The sequence below is a fragment of the Enhydra lutris genome, unplaced genomic scaffold (genome assembly GCF_002288905.1).
Source record: "Enhydra lutris kenyoni isolate GAN:26980312 unplaced genomic scaffold, ASM228890v2 scaffoldscaffold38, whole genome shotgun sequence".
Classification (NCBI taxonomy): Eukaryota; Metazoa; Chordata; class Mammalia; order Carnivora; family Mustelidae; genus Enhydra; species Enhydra lutris.
This window is the reverse complement of record NW_019154122.1, coordinates 11120029-11138985: the sequence shown is the minus strand read 5'-3', so window position 1 is coordinate 11138985 and position 18957 is coordinate 11120029. Positions and strand designations below refer to the sequence as shown.

The following is an 18957-nucleotide window of genomic DNA, read 5'->3' as shown; positions in this document are numbered from 1 at the left end:
ATTCATTTGACAGATAGAGATCACAAGTAGGTAGAGAGACAGGCAGAGAGAGAGGAGGAAGCAGGCTCCCCGCTGAGCAGAGAGCCCGACGTGGGGCTGGATCCCAGGACCCTGGGACCATGACCTGAGCCGAAGGCAGAGGCTTTAACCCACTGAGCCACCCAGGCGCCCCGAGAAAAGGGATTTTTAAAAAAAGATCTTATTTATTTATTTGCGAGAGAGAGAGAGAGCACACACATACAACATACATACATACACACGTGAGAGGTAGGGATGGGCAGAGGGGGAGGGAGTAGCAGACCCCCCACTGAGCAGGGAGCTCAAGATGGGTCTCCATCCCAGGACCCAAGATCATGACCTGTACTGAAGGCAGCCACTCAACCGACTGAGCCACCCAGGCACCCTGAGAAAAGGGATTTTTAAGAGGATGGGCTCTTACTGTTTATGATGTTCAAGTGATTATATTTGATTTTATTCAAATGTATCAGAGGAGGAAGAGACGAAAATGAAAATATAACAATCACAAGAGAACAGTTTCTAAAAATAAACCCCTCTAAAATGAAGAAGAGATTATGAAAATCAAGAAGCAGTTGGAAATCATTAAAGGAGGGACTGTCTCTTGTGGTAAAATCAGGTTCTGCTTGTTTCAGTTTTTGGATGGGATAGAGCAGGTCGGCTTCCTGTAATGAAAAATGAAGTAATTAGCTTACTGCTTCCGTGACCTCTTCCTGACCTTTATTACTGACTTACTTTTTTTTTTCCTTTTTACTTTGTTATTGCCTATGATGTTTATATTCTTTAAAATAAGACTCAGTCCCCTGGCCTGTTAGCGTTACTTTGCTATTTAAGTTTATTCGTTGTGCACTAGGAGTACATTGACGACAACTTCTCTGTTTCTGAATTTTTCATTTTGATTTATTGCTTGGTTTGTTGGATTTCACTGACCTGTGGATTTTTGATGAAAGACTCATCTTTGCGCATCCTTCAGGGGATTCTTTCATATTTGAGAATGTTTCTTGCCTTTATGCCCGAATGACAACTTTGTATATCATTATTCCTGGAAATTTTCTTTAGGACTTTGTAGGCATTGGTGTGTTGTCTTCTTTGCTGAATATTGCTGTGGAGTGGTCTGCTATCTGTCTTCGTTTTTCCCCTTTGTAGGAGACTGCAAGCATAACACTATCCTTATCCTCAGGGCTCAAAAATTTACAAGAATATGCCTTGATATTAATTGTTTGGAAAGAATTCTTCCTAGTACCTGGAAGGCCTTCTCTCTGTCTCTCCCTTTTCAAGTTTTTAGTTATTTAAGTAATCTCTGTACCCAACATGGGGCTTGAACCCACGACCCCAAGACCGAGAGTCTCATGTTCCACTGACTGAGGCAGCCAGGTGTCCCTGGAATGTCTTTTTTATCTGCAGATTTAGTTCTTCTTCATTTCTGGGAAATTGGCTTGGATTTCTGTTTCTGTTAAATATATATCTCAGTATCAGTTTTATGGTTGCCTCTTATCCATAAGTTTGATTGTGTTTTCCTTTCTTCCCTGCCATCGTCGTCGTCATCTTCTTCTTCTTTTATGATTTTACTTATTTATTAGAGAGAGAGAGACAGAGAGAGTGAGCTTGAGCAGGGGAGAAGGGCAGAGGGAGAGGGGTAGAGGGAGAAGTAGAAACAGGCTCCCCTCTGATCAGGGAGCCCAAGGATGCTGGTGATGATGATGATGATGATGTGGGACTCTATCCCAGGATCTCAAGGTCATGACCTGAGCTGAAGGCAGACATTTAACTGCCTGAGCCACTCAGGCGCCCCTCTCCCTATGTTCTTTCACCTTTTTATCTTGCATTCACTGGTATTTTTTCACTGCTTTTTCCATGCCACGAACTCCGTCTTCTTTCTGATCTCTTCCGCTGCTTGCCTCCCAGGTGTCACCAGGACTCCCAGGGCACTTGTAATGTATTCATTGAATTTATTGGTGATGCTTTGCATCTCAGTTTGCTTACTTTAGCTCTCTAGTCTAACTTCTCATCTCATGATTTTTTTTAAAAGATTTTATTTATTTATTTGAGATCACAAGTGGGCAGAGAGGGAGGCAGAGAGAGAGAGGGAAGCAGGCTCCCCGCTGAGCAGAGAGCCCGATTCGGGACTTGATCCCAGGATCCTGAGATCATGATTTGAGCAGAAGGCAAAGGCTTAACCCACTGAGCCACCCAGGCACCCCTCATCTCATGCTTTTTAAAAGATCCTCTTTTCTTTGAGCTTTTCCTTTGCTGAATTTATATTCTTTTTTTTTTTAAGATTTTATTTATTTATTTGTCTGAGAGAGAGAGAGCACAAGCAAGGGGAGTGGCAGACAGAGAGGGAAGCAGGCTGCCTGTTGAGCAAGGAGCCCGATGTGGGACTCAGTCCCCGGACCCTGGGATTATGACCTGAGCCGAAGGCAGATGCTTGACTGAGTGAACCACCCAGGCTGAATTTATATTCTTATTAACTTCTTTTTTTTTTTTTTTTTTAAATGAAGGTTGAGGTAGGTGTTTTTGGTTTTTTTTTAAAGATTTTATTTATTTATTTGACACTCAGAGATCACAAGTAGGCAGAGAGGCAGGCAGAGAGAGAGGAGGAAGCAGGCTCCCTGCCAAGCAGAGAACGTGATGCGGGGCTCGATCCCAGGACCCTGGGATCATGACCTGAACTGAAGGTAGAGGCTTTAACCCACTGAGCCACTCAGGTGCCCCCTTATTAACTCCTTTTACAGTGTGAAGCACTCTTGGGATTGCTTCTGTTTTAGTCTGGGTTCTTGGTCTTTCCAAAATGTATTTCTATCTCTTTTAGATCTTTCTCTTTCTTTTCTGGTCTTCCCTTCTCTCTCCCTTCCTTCTTTACTACTGCAGTGTGTTTGCAGTGCTCTCTTCTCTTTTTTTTTGCTTCAGCTTAGCAGGGGCAGCAGCTCATTGTGGTGTAACTTCTTTACACCTGCCCTACCTCCCTGGGCTCTGGTTTGTCTTTTCAGCTTAGACCTTCAGCTGGGGGCTGAGTGTTACTTTTCAAAAACACTGTAGTAAAATGTACATAACAGAAAATTGATCATTGTAACCATTTTAAAAAAAATATTTTATTTATTCATGAGAGACAGAGAAGGAGAAGCGGGCTTCCCATGGAGCAGGGAGTCCAACATGGGACTCAATCCCAGGACCCCAGGATCATGACTTAACCAAATCATGACCTGAGCGGAAGCCACGTCGGATGCTTAACCAACTGAGTCACCTAAGTGTCCGATCATTGTAACCGTTTTAAGTGTACTGTGGGGAGGGGGGCATCAAGTGCATTCACATTTTTTGGGGCAACACTCTCACCATTTCCCAGCTCCAGCCCCTGTTCATTTGCCCCAACTGTAACTCTGTCCCCACTGAACACTAGCTCCCTAGCATGGTACCCCCAGCCTTTGGCAGTTACCGTTCTAATCACTGTCTCTGTAAATTTGACCACTCTAGGAAGTTCATATAAGTAGCATCCTAAAATATTTATCTTTTGTGACTGCCTTATTTCACTGAGCCTCATGTCTTCAAGACCCTGCAGCAGGTGTCAGGCTAATACACCATTGGATGGATCGACCACATTTTGTTCATCCATTCATGTTGGTGAAGACTTGGGATGCTTTTACTTTTTAGCTGTTGTGAATTTTGCTGTTGAATACACACGTCGGCAAATAATCTGTTCAGGTCTCTGTTTTCAGTGCTTTTGGGGTATATTCTTAGCAGTGGAATTGTTGGATCGTGTGGTCATCCTGTTTAATTTTTGAAGGAATCCTGAGTGTTACTTTTGAAACCGATTTTAGGAACCCGAGGGCCTGGGTGGGAGGCAGAGTGCAGCCAGAGACGGGTCCGTCCTTGCTGGGGAGGGGATCTGCCTTCTCTTCCATCAGGGGCATATCTGGAGCTCCTGCTGCCCGAAAAGAAGTGTACCCCACTCCCGGGGCCTCTGTTCATTTCCCCTGGGCCTGCCTTCCTGAAAGTTCGCAAGTCCAGCACCTTTCCCACCTTTGCCCAGGCCTCTGTGTTTTTTTTCCTTGAATTTTCCAGGGATATCTACTGTTTGTCCTCAGTCTACCACTCTTTTAGATTTTCTAGAATTCTCAGGATTTTATTCTCTCCTCAGTACTGCTTCCGGGGTGCAGGCAAGAGTACTGCTCCGGGGCCACTACAGTGAGGAAGAGAGAGAGATGAGAAAGCCCCCCCACAGATGGTTTTAGGGGCCAGGCCTGGGAGAAGCGCCTACATTTTTGTTCACATCTCATTTGCTAGAATCTTGTCACGTGACCCAAATCCAACTCCAAAGGGGGCTGGGAAATGTAGTCTTTGCGTGAGCCCGCAGGAAATGAATTGGTGACTACAGCATTCTGTGCCCGAGGATCCCTTTTTATGGCTTCGAAGTCCTTCCTTTCTTCCTTGAGCTCCTGGGGGTTCTGTTGTGTAGCTGCAAATTCCTGAGGATATTAATTGTAGTGATTCCAATGGTTTGTTCTGAGTTTTTGTTTTTTGTTTTTTCTTTTATCTGCTCTTTCGAGAGTTAGTTCTTTTTGAGTTTGGAACTCTTTTTCTCTCCCACGGGTGACCCTTCTGCACACTGTATCTGGTCACTGGGATGTGGGCGTGTGTTGTTTAGTGGCTAATCTTCTGCAGGGTCCCTTCCTCCCACATAGGACCAGCCCTGGGGCACTATTGTGCTCACCTCACCCAAGAGTCTCCTGGGGGAGATGCTTGGCTTCTGGACCTGTGGCATAAGTGGATGAGAAGCGTGGGGAGACTGACCCAGCTGGGTGCTCCTGCTGTATTCCCCCTCGTCTTCCCTGGGGCCTGCCCCTGCCCTGTACCCACTCAGAGACTGGAGTGCCCTAGCCCAGAGGCTCTCCCAGAATAACTCTCTTGGGTATATTTTGGGCTGCAGTTTTCGGTCTCCTTCTTCCACGCAGTCCCACCTGCTTCCATGTTTCAGGAAGCCTTCACCGTTTCCGGTTGGCCAAGGATGCCCTGTGTTGCTTTCCACGGATATTTGCATTTGCCAATTACTTATACCAGTGATTTCTTTTTTTCTCTTGAGATAAAATTCACCATTTTATTTATTTTAAAAATTAAATTAAATTATTTGTTCTTGCATGTAAGCTCTATGCCCAACGTGGGGCTTGAACTCGCGACCCTGAGATCAAGAGTGGCGAGGTGTACCGACTCAGCCAGCCAGGTGCTCCTAAGATTCTCCATTTTAAATGTGCAGTACAGTGGTTCTATTGTATTCACAATGTGCAACCCACCACCACTATCTGACTTCAGAAAATTTCCACCTCCCGCAAAAGAAGCCCCTGTCCTTCCCATTCTCTTCCTGTTCCACTCCCTTATAGTCACTAGTCTACATTTTGTCTGTGTGGATTTGCCTAGTTTGGGCATTTCAAAGTCATTAATAATACAGCTTTTAGTGACTGGCTTCTTTCACTTTGCAGTGTTTTCAAGGTTCATCCATTCTGTAACAGGGTCATTCCTTTTTATGGCTGAACAATCGATTGGTGGACATTTGGGTTGTTTCTACTTTTTGGCAATTACGAGCAATACTGACATGAATGTTAGGTTTAGGACCCTCCTCCCAGACCCACGGCAACCACTGATCTTTTTAGTGTCTCGATGGTTTGGTCTTTTCCAGAATGCCACAGAGCTGGAATCACACAGCACGTAGGTTTCTCAGACTGACTTCTTTCATGTAGTGATATGCATTGAAGGGTTCCTCCATGTCTTTTTATTTTTTATTTTTATTTTTTTGCCCATTTTAAAATGGGGCCATTAATTTCTTTTTAATACGATTATAATGACATCTGGGGATCTGGGTGGGGAAGTGGATTCTGCCCCATTGGCCCTGCCTGGCTTCTTGCCCTTGTTGCAGGAACATTCTGGAAAGAAGGGCTGAGCGTGCCAGCTCCCTGCCCAAAGGGAGGCCACAGCGGCATCTTCTGTCTTGTGCCAAAGGGGCATTGGCCATGAGGGTTCTCTGGCTCTCTTCCCCTGTCCTTTCTCTGTCCTCTGTGACTCTTCTTTGTGTCCCTTAGACGATCTCGTGGAGAAGATTCCATGCTCAGGGAATTCCTCCCGCGTCTGTGAGTGTCGGCCTGGCATGTTCTGTTACACATCAGCCACCAAATCCTGTGCCCGCTGTAGGCCGCACTCCGTCTGCCCACCAGGGGAGGTCGTCAGGTTCCAGGGTAAGTATCCTCACCCGCAGCCTGGCACCAAGATCTGGGCCCAGCTGCACCCGCCCCAGATCTCCAAATGACCTATGACCTCCCACTTCCTTCTTCCTGTTGGACAGACCGCTGCCTCCTTTGGAGATCCTGTAGGGACACCAGCTACTGCAGAGCTCCCTTCCCCACTTCCCTGCACTTTGTGTCCTGGGCTCAGTGAGACTCTGGTGGCCAGAAGCACAGGCCTGCTGGACTGAAGTCTTGTGTTGGTTTGAGGTTTGGGGCAGAAGTTCTCTGATGCCTCGTAAACAAGAAGCAAACTCTATCCTGGGAGTTCCCCAGAGGATTAGGGCTGGTTTTGCCAATTCACCATTGAGGCATTGGGAGTTAGAGCTACTGAGACACTTGGATTTCTTTTTCAATTTGCTGTGTGAGCTCAGGCAAATTCCTTACCCTCTCTGGGCTTCTAATTTTCTGACGGTACAAGGAGGCTCATGGCCAGAAAGGAGGTAAGGGGCACAAATGCTGTGTGGGTGGTACTGAGGACACCTTTCAGAAGGGAGGTTTGGGGAGTGGGTGGACCATAGCCCCAGGCTGGGGAAGCGGCAGGATGGAATCAGAGGGAGCCATGCCCACTGGGGAGAAAGGTGCCAGCACCACGCCCATGATACTCCCACTTCTAACCTGGTCCTTTCCACCCATCCTTACCACCTTCTCCCCCACTGTCCTTCCTTCCTTTCCTTCCCTCACACCCCACAGCCAGTCCCATAGCATTTGTCCACCTAATTCTGTCTCCCATTCCCCACACCCAGTTCCTCCTGTCATTCCTTGCCCGTGGCACACAGGCGGAGCCACCCTTGCAAAACCAAATCTGGTTCTCTCTGTCACACACACAAACACACACCTGTGAAAAAAACACTTTAGTATCTCCTCATTACTCTAATGACAATGCCATGATCCTTTGGCAGAGGAGAACTGGTTTTTGGAGGGACTTCTTTTCTAAAGTCTGTGCTGTTTGGCATTTCTGGGCTGCTGGCTTATTTGGCTCCATGTCTGGGATAGATGAACAGAGAGAAAACCCAGGGGATTCACCACTGTGTCATTCCTTGGGTTCCAAGGCCTTCTCTCCGCTGTCCAGAGTTGTCTTTGTTTAGACACGTACCCATGGTGTTTAGCTGTCTTTAGTCGGAGGACTAGGGAAAAGGGCACCCACTGCATATTCCCACAGGCCGTCTCCAGGACACAGTCTGTACCCGGCCCTGCACCATGTCGTCGTCCTTCCTCCAGCCTCAGACTCAGCGCCAGCCTCCCTCTTTCCTTGGCTCAACTTGGTCTGCTCTCTTTCAATTCTATGGCTGCGTGGTGCTTCCCCCCTTACCAGGCCTTTGGGCATGTGGTTCCTTCTGCCTGGGACACCCTTCCCTCCTGTCCACTCAGTCAGCTCCTCAGCCTTGAGCTCTCTGTCCACACATCACTTTGTCAGGAGGCCTCCTATGACTTGTCACAGGTCACGTCTGCGTTTGATCTCTTATCACACAGCATCCTTCGCAAACGTGGATATGAACATTTGTGTCTGTCTTGGTTTGATCAGTGCTGGCCTCCCTCCCTGAGCCGTAGCTCCGTGAAGGCCAAGACCATGCCCATTGTGCTCCTGGTCATCTAGGGCCGCAAGCCAGGCCAGGGGCCGGAGTGGAAGATGCTAGGGGCTGGGCATCAGACACCTGGAGTACTGTTAGATTTGCACCTGGGGGATGTGTTCCCACCCCATCCTGGGCTTCAGTCTCCAATCGGGAAAATGTGAAGCTGTCAGTAGAAGGCCTTGGGGGGCTTTCCAGCTCAGAAACTCTTGCATATCTGGGAAAAGTACCTGGAGTTCTGTTGCTCCAGCCAGGTCTGTGGACCCGCTCCTGCCAGGGAGGCCCTTTCTGTGGTGTTCTGCGACTGCCACATGCTGGGGCCAGAGGCCTCTCTCTGCTGCCCTGGACTGTGCTGCCTCTAGCGGTCCCACTGGCCACATGCAGCCAGAGAGCATTTAAAATGTGGCCCATTGGGGTGAGATGGGCTGTCAGGACAGAACATTCACTGGATTTCAAACACTTAGTAGACAAAAATGTAAAACGTCTCATTATTTATTTATTTATTTATTTATTTATTATATTTTATTTATTTATTTATTAGACAGAGAGACACAGCGAGAGAGGGAACACAAGCAGGGGGAGTGGAAGAGGGAGAAGCCGGCCTCCTGCAGAGCAGGGAGCCCAATGTGGGACTCCATCCCAGGACCCCGGGGTCATGACCTGAGCCGAAGGTAGACGCTTAATGACTGAGTCACCTAGGCGCCCCTTCATTAATTATTATTACTTTTTAAAGATTTTATTTATTTATTTATTTATTTGACACACACAGAGAGAGAGAGATCACAAGTAGGCAGAGAGGCAGGCAGACAGAGAGAGAGAAGGGGAAGCAGGCTCCCCGAGGAGCAGAGAGCCTAATGCGGGACTCGATACTAGGACCCTGGGATCATGACCTGAGCTGAAGACAGAGGCTTAACCCACTGAGCCACCCAGGTGCCCCTCATTAATTATTTTTTATATTGAATATCTACTGACCTATTTTAGATCTATTAGGTTAAATAAATTAACTCCACATGTTTCTTTTTACTTTTTAAAATGTGGGTACTAAGCAATTTCAAATGATGTGTGGGATTCCCATCATGTTTCTACACGACATGTAGACGTGGACTCCTGGCTGGCTGACTCCTGGACTCCCCGGTTTCTGCTCCCACAGGGCGACTCTCCAGCTGTAAAATGGAAAGTAGTTTCTGCTTAAGAGTTGGCCTATGGCTAAGCCGTGTGCCTAGAGCTGGCACAGGTGTTCTCTCCTGAAGGGCTCAGAACACCATCAAGTAGGCCGAATCAGCCGTCTTTTACAGCTGAGGAAGTTGAGGTCCAGAGATGGGTCAAGTGCTCCAGACCATAGAGCAGGGAATACCTGAGCTTGGGTTTGAAGGTCACACCGGTCGTGGTCACCCCCCCACACTCAAAGCACGAGACACATCCGCATTGCTCACGCTGCCTGCCCCGAAACCTTCAGATCATAATCTCACCTGTGGGACACGCTCTAAGCAATGTACAGATGGGGAGGAGGACATGCTATGGGTTAGGCATTTACTATATGTCACGCAGTGTGGTGGGCACGGCGAGGACAATAGAGGTGGCACGCGAGCTCAGATCTGCTGGACGGAAAGTGCTTCGGGTTTTCCTCTTTCTGCTCGCACCCAGTATTCTTCAGGAATCCTTGGGTTGCTGGAAACAAAATCTCAAAATTTTTTGATTCCTGTAACTGCAAAGTCTGGGGCTCCCTGCGTAGTGTCAGGCAATCTCTGCTTCACTATGTGTAGGCATCTGTAAGATTCGTACCAGCAGCTCCTGGCTTGCCTCCCACCCAACCCCAGTGGAAAGACGGCTTCTCCTTCCAAGAACTGAAACCAAAACCTTGATATTGTTCCTCCTGGGCACGCCTTGGGTCACATGCCCATTACTGAACCAGTTCACCGGGGTCAGAGGAATCAAAGGGGTTGATGGGTCTAGCTGGTCTGTGTTTGCTCCTGGAAGGGAGGGAGGCGAGGCAGCCTCAGCCCTGAGCACAGGGGCTGAGATTGGAAAGTATTCCCCGGGGAAAGTCAAGGTGCTTTACCCCAACAGGGACTGGGCACCGGGCAGGCTGAAACATCGGATGGCCACGAAAAGATCTGTGCCTGGAGTCCTCAGGCTCTTCCATGACGTCTCCTCAGTGTCTCGGTGAGTCTTCTTAGGCTCCGCCGTGACGTCTGTCATTCCTGCATTTCTGTCCCCCCTGCAGGCACAGCAGAAAGTGACACCATCTGTGAGCGACCTTCCCCAGTGACCAGCCCTGACCGCAGCACCAGCCTCAAAGCCTGCAGGGTGGCCACCAGGTGACTCCCCTCGCCCCTCCAGCTGACCTTGGTGTGGGGCTGTCCCGCCCCATAGGATGCTCAGGGCCCCCCGCTGGCTGTGGTGGGGGTGGGGTTCAGCCCAGGGTGTCAGGACCTCGGGGAGTCTCTCTGCCAAGCCCACAAGCCAGCTGAGGCCCCACCATGTGCTCAGTCTTCCCGGAGCATATGAGAGAAGAGCCTAGAAAACACAGTCCTTGCTCCCAGGAGCTGACGGTGGGGCTGCCAGACGCTGTGGACAGAGGATCTGGGGACCCCCTTCTCTGCAGAAATGGTTGCCCTTGAGCACAGACCCCCCCTTTGCCCCCTCGGGAGAACCGGCAGTGCCATTTCTAACTTTTCGATTGGCAGCAGCACCCCCCAGGCCAGGCGCCTCAGGACTGCCTCAGCAAGCTCCGGGGCGAGGACCGCGCTTCCTGGCAGGGGCGCTTCCCTCACCCCGGAAGACGGTTCCGAAATGACGAGGGCCCCCAGCTCTCCCTCCTCGGTGCGGGAGCCCAGTCCAGATCCAGGTGAGTTCTCCCGACAGGCTGTGGCTCGTTTCCAGGGCAGCAGCGTCTCGTTGGCCGGCGACCCCCGCGGGCCGGTCCAGGCAGGGGGGCTCTGGGCTGTGGTCTTTCCCCGTCTGGGGAGAAGAGGGTCTCCAGGCCTCTTGGGGCTGTAGGTCATGGAAGAAGTCATTCGCTGGACAGCTCGAGTGTGTGTGACGCGGAGTCTGGTGTGGGAGTGGCTGTGGGTCTGATACCCTCCAGGTTCCCACGGCGACCGGCGGGGCCCTCAGTCAGCTCCTGCCATGGCTGACTGGCCTCCGGTGCTGGCCCGTGGTTGCCCGTGAGTCTTTGGGTATTTGGGTTGTTTCCTCTTGGCTGTGATGAACAAGGAAAAGCAAGTCTTTGTGTGAAATCTCTGGGGCTTGTTTGTCTTTTTCATTGACTTTTTTTTTTCCTTTAAAGATTTTATTTATTTGACAGAGACACAGCGAGAGAGGGAACACAGGCAGGGGGAGTGGGAGAGGGAGACACAGGGGGAGTGGGAGAGGGAGACGCAGGCTTCCTGCCGAGCAGGGAGCCCGATGCAGAGCTTGATCCCAGGACCCTGGGATCATGACCTGAGCCAAAGGCAGACGCTTAACGACAGCCATCCAGGCACCCCTTCCATTGATTTCTTGATAGGACTTCTTACAGTTCTGGGTTTGAGCCCTTCATCCTATAGTGTGTGCGGACGAGCACCTCCCACCCGGTGGCTTGCCTTCTTATTCTCTTTATGGTGTCTTTGCTAAAGATATTTTTTTATTTTATTTTTTAAAAAGATGTATTTATTAGAGAGAGAGAGAGAGCGTGCATGCGGTTGTGTGAGCAAGGGGAGAGGGAGAGAATCCTCAAGCAGACTCCCTGTGGTGTGCAGAGCCTGATGTGGGGCTCCATCCCAGGTACCCGAGATCGTGGTCTGAGCTGAAATCAGGAGTCCAATGCTCAGCTGACTGAGCCACCCAGGCGCCCCCATAAAGAGATATTCCAAATTTTAATGTAATCACAGGCACCTGGGCAGCTCAGTCAGTTAAGCATCTGCCTTCGGTTCAGGTCATGATCATGAGGTCCTGGGATCAAAGTCCCATGTTGCTCAGCTGCTCAGTGGGGTATCTGCTTCTCTCTTTTCCTCTGCCCCTCCCACCTGCTTGTGTTTTCTCTCTCTCAAATAAATAATATTTTAAAAATAAATGTTAAAGTAGTCACATGGATCTGTCTTTCCCTTTATGACTGGTGCGTTTATGCTCTGCTCTTTATATTCTTTCCTCCACCCAAGTCTCGAAGACATCTGCATTGACTTCCTAGAATTGTTCCCATTTTGCCTTTCCCGTGTAGACCCGCCGTCTGCCTTGGCTTGTGTGTACCGCGTGAGGCAGGGGTCCTGCTGGAAGGTCCGTGTGGATGTCCAGTTGAACCGATACCTTTTATCAAACAGATGGTCCTTCCCCACTGTGTTGCAGACATCTTTGTATCCAAAGGTCCGTATGTGCCTGGGCACGGCCTTGGACTTGATGTTCTGTTCCGTTGGTCTTTCTGTCGTCTATTCTGTGTGGATGCCCCAGGGTCTTGATTGGTGCAGGTTTTCGTTAAATCATCGGAATGGTCGAGCAATGTCTCTACCTTTGTTCTTTGTCACTAGACTGGCTCTTCTCAGTCATCTGCCTCTCTGTGTCCACTTCAGAATCAGCTTTTCAGATTTCTGTAAACTGTCCTCTTGGGCTTTTCGTTGGGATCGCACCGAATCCAGCTCATTTTAGAGAGAATCCATATCTTTGCAGTATCGAGTAGTACATGGTAAAGCCCTCTATTATTTCGCTCCTTTTTTTTTTTTTAAAGATTTTATTTATTTATTTGACAGAGATCACAAGTAGGCAGAGAGGCAGGCAGAGAGGGAGAGGAGGAAGCAGGCTCCCTGCCAAGCAGAGAACCCGACGCGGGGCTCGATCCCAGAACCCTGGGACCATGACCCGAGTTGAAGGCAGAGGCTTTAACCCACTGAGCCACCCAGGCGCCCCTCGCTCTTTATTTTTATTTATTGAATTCAACTTAGGTCTGCTTGACCTTCTCCCAGTAATGTTTTATTTTTTTCTGTGTAGAGAGATTTATAGGTTTGTTTTAGATTTCTAGGTACCTGATGTTTCTGATGATGAGGGGAATTTTTTTTCAGTATTTCGTGTTCTAACTCTTCATCATTGGTATTGTTTTGAACCGTGTGAATAGCCAATATTTGGCAGCCTCACCTACCAAAATAGCAATTTAATGTGGTTCAACCCAAGCATATAGGCACTCAGTTTTGATGTAATGACATTATTTCCAAGCACCTTGTTAGACTCACTTGTTAGTCCTAATAATGTATCTGCTGGTTCTTTTGGTCATCTGTCCCCTTCAGCAATGCCGTCTGTCCATGACAGCCTGATGTCTTCTTCGCCAGACCCCACTACTTTCCTCTCTTTTCCTTGCCTTCCTGAATTGCCTGGATCCCCCAGTGCCACACTGAGTGGACGCTGTGGCCAGTAGGCATCGTCACCTCACGGCTGGTCTCAGAGGGAGAGTGGCCCCCGAGTTTTGAGGAGGGTGGTGACACGGCAGTGAGGCTGGGGAGAGGGCAGTGGCCATGGAGGATGGCAGGGGCCGGTTAGTGAGTGCTGCTCCCCTGTGTGGCTTTAGACACATTCCTTCCCTCTCTGGGCTTCAGGACTCCCTCTGAAAGATCAGTCTGACATGTGTGGAGTTTGGGGGCCAGCCGTGGAGCTGGAGGTGGCGATTGGGTGTGGAGGTGGGGCCTCTGGCAAGGCGGCCTGGCCTGGAGCTTCTCTGCTTCCTTCCTCAGGGCCGATCTCGCAGCAGCCGTGCGCACAGGGGTCATCGGACTGTGGGAAGCAGTGTGACCCCGACTACTACCTGGACAGGGACGGCCGCTGCAAGGCCTGCGTGACCTGCTCTGGAGGTAAGGGGCTCCTTCCTGGGAGCAGGGGCTCTTGGCTGAGAATCTGGGGATGGGGGGTTCCGAGTTTGTTCTGGGACTGCTCAGCCCTCAGGAGCCTAGTTCCCCTCGCTGGCATCTCTGAGCAGCGGGCCTTTACTGAGTCTCCCTCTCGATTGTGGGGTGTTGATGGCGGTGACCCCTTCTCACACAGCTTCCGTTTGTTTACTCCTGCAAGGAAGCGTTCCTTATCATCCACCTGTTCCAGACTTGTCCCGTTATTTTTGGTAGCTGTCTTCTGGTGTGTGGATTACAGTTGTCCCTATTGTACAGAGGAGAACACTGAGACCTTACAAAAGCCACAGGCCCCCAAGAGCGGCATGGCCGGAGTTTCAACTTGGTGGTTCTGGGCTTGGCCAGTCACTATACTGTCCTTAGAACATTCTCAGGACAGACACTTGCTGGGTGACTTCTGTGTATGTGGCCGACTCAGCACAGCCTCACAGCACTACCAGCTGCCTTCTGACATCCACTAGGGCTGTCCAGGCCGCAGACAGCCGTGGCTGATTGTGTCCCCAGACCCGTCACAAAGGCCATGGGCGCGGGGAGGGGATGCGTGATCGTGTCTCCTTGTCCAAGGTTTCTCTCACACGCTGGCTGAAGTCAGCAAAGGCCCAAAGAGGAAAGAACACCATTTGTCACTGGGGGCCACTGTTCCAGTTGCAAAAGCCACAAGCAAGCTTTCTCAAAACATGGTGGCAAATACCATCCCCCTCCTGTTTACTCATGAGTTCCATGGGTCAGAATTCAGACAGGACCCTGAGCGGGTGGCTGGTCTCTGCTGCACGATGTCTGGGATTTCAGCTGGAAAACGTAAAGGTTACAGGCGGGAATTGTCTGAAAGCCCTTTCCTTCGTGGCCTCTGTATGGCTAACTTGGGGGCTTCCTCGAGGCCTGGTGCCTGGATTCCAGGGATGGGGCAGGGGTGGGGACAAGCCACATCCCTTCTGTTGACCTTGCCTTGAAAGTCACATGGCGTAGTTTCTGCCAGTTTTTACCTCTTGAGGCAGTCACACATCCCACTGGAGTCAGCGGAAGGAGAAGAAATCAAGCTTCTTGACGGTGAGTGGTAGAGGTCTGGAAGAGCAGATGGGGCCAGAAATGCTGCTCTGGCCATTTTTGGAAAAAATATTATCTGCCGAAGCTACTGTGTCAGATAGAGAAACAAGAGAATTCCTTCAGCTCTAAGGATGAAAGCTCTGCGAAGCCGTAGGGTGGAGAACAGGGGCCAAGAGAGCCCAAGAGCCTGGGCTCTGGAGCCCAAGAGCCTGGGTTCGAATCTTGGCCCTACCAGTTTGCAGCTTATAAACACAAGCAAGTTTCTTAACATCTCCATGCCTCAGTTCCCTCATCTGCTGTGGGCATCATAATAGTACTCTCTCGAAGACCTGATGCAGGAATTAAGTAGGTCAAACTAGGTTAATCAGGGCAGGATGCTAAGAATAAGACCCCCCACGCACCTAATGGTATTATGGCTGCCTTGTTTGTACTCAATGGTATTTAAATATATATATATTTTATTTATTTGTTTTGCGAGAGAGTGTGTGCATGCGGGAAGGGGGGAGAAGGAGAGGGAGAGAACCTCAAGCAGACTCCCCACTGAGGACAGAGCCCTGTCGAGTGGGGCTCGCTCTCACTTCCCTGAGATCATGACCTGAGCAGACACCAAGAGTCGGACGCTTACTTGAGCCACCCAGGTGCGTCCCACCCACACTCGGTGCTGTTAATAGCTGTGATCGCGATAACAGCTCTCATTGTCCCAAGTCCTCGCTGGCGCTGCCGAGCTCACTCCTGCCGCCCGCACAAACTCCCCAACCCTCCCCAGTTCCCACTCTCTCTGGAGGTTTCAGGAAGAGACTGTGAGGTTATCATCCGAGGTCTGTGAAGTATCCTGCTGATTGAGGAAAGTCCTCCCGAGCCAGTCTCATGGGTCTGATCTACTAATGTGGTTGTTCTATTTTTACCCATTTAGAGCACATAAAATATTCCCAAGCATATGTAAATGCTTTATCACATGCTTTCTTTGACAAAACTTCCAACATTTTTTTTTAAATTTTGGAAAAAATAACCCTTTTTATCATTGAAAATTTCTTTTTTTTTAAAGATTTTGTTCATTTATTTGAGAGAGAGAGAAAGCATGAGCGGGGGCGGGAGGGCGGAGAAGAGGACAGAGGGAGAAGCAGACTCCTTGCTGAGCAGGGAGCCCAACATGGGGCTCCAGCCCAGGACCCCAAGATCATGACCTGAGCTAAAGCCAAGCCCTTAACCTACTGAGCCACCCAGGTGCCCCAGCACTGAAGATTTCAAGCGTATTCAGAAGTAGAGAAAAGTCAGGAATGGCTGTGGACTTCACCCACTTTTAACGAATGATCGAGTCACAGCCACTGTGGGTTCATCTCTACCCATGCGTGCTCACCCTGTTCTCTAGATTATTTTCTTTTATCAGCTTTATTGCGACAGGATTGACACGCAAGGCCACGCATGTGGGCAAAGCGTGCCATTGGATACATTTTGACATCGTATGCAGCTGTGAAGCCATCACCACAATCAAGGAAAAGAAGTTTCCAGAAAGTTTCCTCGAGTTCCTTATCGTCCCTCCCACCATTGCTCACCCCACTTCCATTCCCAGGAAATCATCCTGCTTCCTGTCACTGTGGAAGAGTTTGTATATTCTAGCATTTTCTGTAAACATACTCAGATAGTACATACTCTTTTTTCCCCCCTTGCCTTCTTTCGCTTAGCCCAACTATTTTGAGCCAAAAGATCTGCTCGACAGGATAGTCACGTGAGTGTTTGCTTCCAAGCAAATGCTTCTCTGCCCTCCTGGGGGTTCTCGGGACCCCCTGCCCTTGCCATCCCAGATCCTTCCTCACGACCTTTCTCTGTGTCCCTTTGAAGACCTGGTAGAGAAGACGCCGTGCACATGGAACTCCTCTCGAGTCTGCGAATGTCGATCTGGCATGTTCTGTACCACATCAGCCACCAACTCCTGTGCCCGCTGTACCCCCCGCTCCAGCTGCCCACCAGGGACGGTCACCAAACCCCAGGGTAAGCTGCCTGCACCCCCAAGCAATGGGTTTCCGTCTATGCCCCTGCAGCTGGACGTCTCTTCACCCCCTACTGGGCAAATGACCTTCAACCCCAGCTATTAACTGGGTCAGGTTTGGGCTTTGGTTTTGTTTTAATAGTTAAATCTGGTAAGTGGAATAAAATCTAGATCTGGGCGTGCCTGGCTGGCTCCGTCGGAAGAGCATGTCACTCTTGATCTTGGGGTTGTGAGTTTGAGACCCACATTGAGATTACTAAAAAAATAAATTAATAAACTTTTAAAAATCTAGATTTGGCATTTTGGTAAGAGATTCTTTTTTTTTTTTTTTTAAGATTTTATTTACTTACTTGGGAGAGAGAGAGTGAGGAAGAGAGAGAGCGCTAGCAGGGGGAGTGGTAGGGAGGGGAGGAGCAGGTTCCCCGCTGAACAGAGAGCCTGAAGTGGGGCTTGATCCTAAGACCCTGGGGTTGTGACCTGAGCTGAAGGCAGATGCTTAACTGACTGAGCCACCCAGGTGCCCCTTGGTAAGAGACACTGATGATTTTTTAAAAAATTGTTCCTTCTGAAATTGTTGGGCTGGTAAAATCTTCACTTATTTGAAAGGCTGTTTCATTGACTCAAGATAGAGCAATATGAAATTTTTGAAGACATTTCCAACTCAAGATGGTAGACCTCTGGGGCACCTGGCTGGCTCGGTCGGCAGAGCATGCAACTCGTGATCTCAGGGTTGTGAGTTTGAACCCCACGTTGACTGTAGAGCTCACTTAAAAAACAAACAAACAAACAAAAAACACAAGAGAAAACAAAGAAAAAAAAAGATGGTAGACATTTGCCAGAGTACAGAAAAATATAAACTCTTGACGTTGGGGGAAAAAAAAAACCTGGTTAATCAGCAGAAAGGAGATTTCAGGAAATTTCTAGAAGGTAGAAAACGGAAGGGTGGTGACAAATGAAATGAGGGGGAGGAAACCTTGCCCCGGAATTCACTCCGCAAGTGCTGCAGGATAAGCGAGAGGTACCTTGCTCACAAGACCCCATGGAGGCTCTGGGCTCAGAGTGGACCAGGAGAAGGAAGAATGGGGCTGCAGTGAAGAATTGAACAGCGCAGCGGGCTGCATCTGGGAAATAACAATTAAATATCTGAGACACCGTACACCACGGACCCTGATGGTGCCTGAGTTTTCATCCTCTGGTGAAAATCATCAACTTTTTGGCTGAAGACACTGAAGGAGTATCTGGGGAAACATGGGGCTGCTGGTGGGGGGCCGCCGCCCTGTGTAAAGCCCTCTTTGGTTGTGTGTTTGGGAGTATAACCTGGCAATAAGCTACCCCTGCTAAGTGCCCCTGAAGTGAAGACGGTCAGCCCACACTCCCCACCGCCCAGAGTTCCCAGCCGGACCCCCTACTCATGAAGAGACCTCAGGTGGAAAGGCCGTGCTACCAACACAGCAGAAGAAGCCCCACCAGCTACTGGAGCAGAGTCCTTTTTAAGGAAATAGGAGTGGGCAGTAAAGCCATTCAGACGAATAAGGGAAACCAGCTGCATGATGGAGAAAAACAAAATCACAGAACACTGTGGGTGAAGCGATGGAAATGGCTTGAGGAATAGGAGTAGACATTTAAAATGTTAAATTAGCATCCGCAGAAAAACTCAAGAAGTTGTTACATCCATAGAGAGAGATCAGAATGCTGTGAAAAAGACATAGTAAGAAGAGGACCAAAAAAGGTTTTAAGAAAGTGTGCTTCTTCCCAGGTATTGCCTCTCAGCTGTCCATTCACCTTCAGCACCTGCTGTGCAGGCAAAGACCAGACTCTTTATGCGTTTCTCCTACTGATCGCGATGTTGAGCTCTGCCAGTAGAGGGCACTGGGGAGCCATTGTAGGAAGAACGAGGCTTCTCTGGGCTGCATTTGCTTTTTCTTGCTCTTGCTGCGCCCTCTGTCGACAGCACATGGGTGGGGACACCTGTTCGTGCCCGCCCCAGTCATGCTCCCAGAGTAGACAGTCCCTGGGCAGCCTCACAGCCCCAACCTGGGTCTGGTGACCACCTTGGTGTGACCTTCCCAACAGGGACACTGGTATACTCTGGGCCTCATGTCAGCCAAAGTGCCATAATTCCCCTTGTGCACCCCTTACCCCAAGCCTTGGGTCTTCTGCATTCACAGCCCTGTTGACCCAGTCACTGTGTGCTCCGGGCCTTGTACCCACCG

General features: G+C 49.5%; 1 protein-coding gene across 1 annotated transcript in view; it reads left to right on the top strand.

Moving 5' to 3' along the window:
* LOC111154847 (TNF receptor superfamily member 8) overlaps positions 1 to 18957 on the top strand; it is a 48843-nt gene that overhangs the window by 10347 nt on the left and 19539 nt on the right. The window contains exons 3-7 of the mRNA XM_022514775.1: positions 6084 to 6236; positions 10077 to 10170; positions 10540 to 10700; positions 13546 to 13662; positions 16597 to 16746. Of these exons, the coding sequence (XP_022370483.1) occupies positions 6149 to 6236; positions 10077 to 10170; positions 10540 to 10700; positions 13546 to 13662; positions 16597 to 16746 (610 nt within the window). The 5' untranslated portion in view covers positions 6084 to 6148. The remainder of the gene's footprint in view (positions 1 to 6083; positions 6237 to 10076; positions 10171 to 10539; positions 10701 to 13545; positions 13663 to 16596; positions 16747 to 18957) is intronic.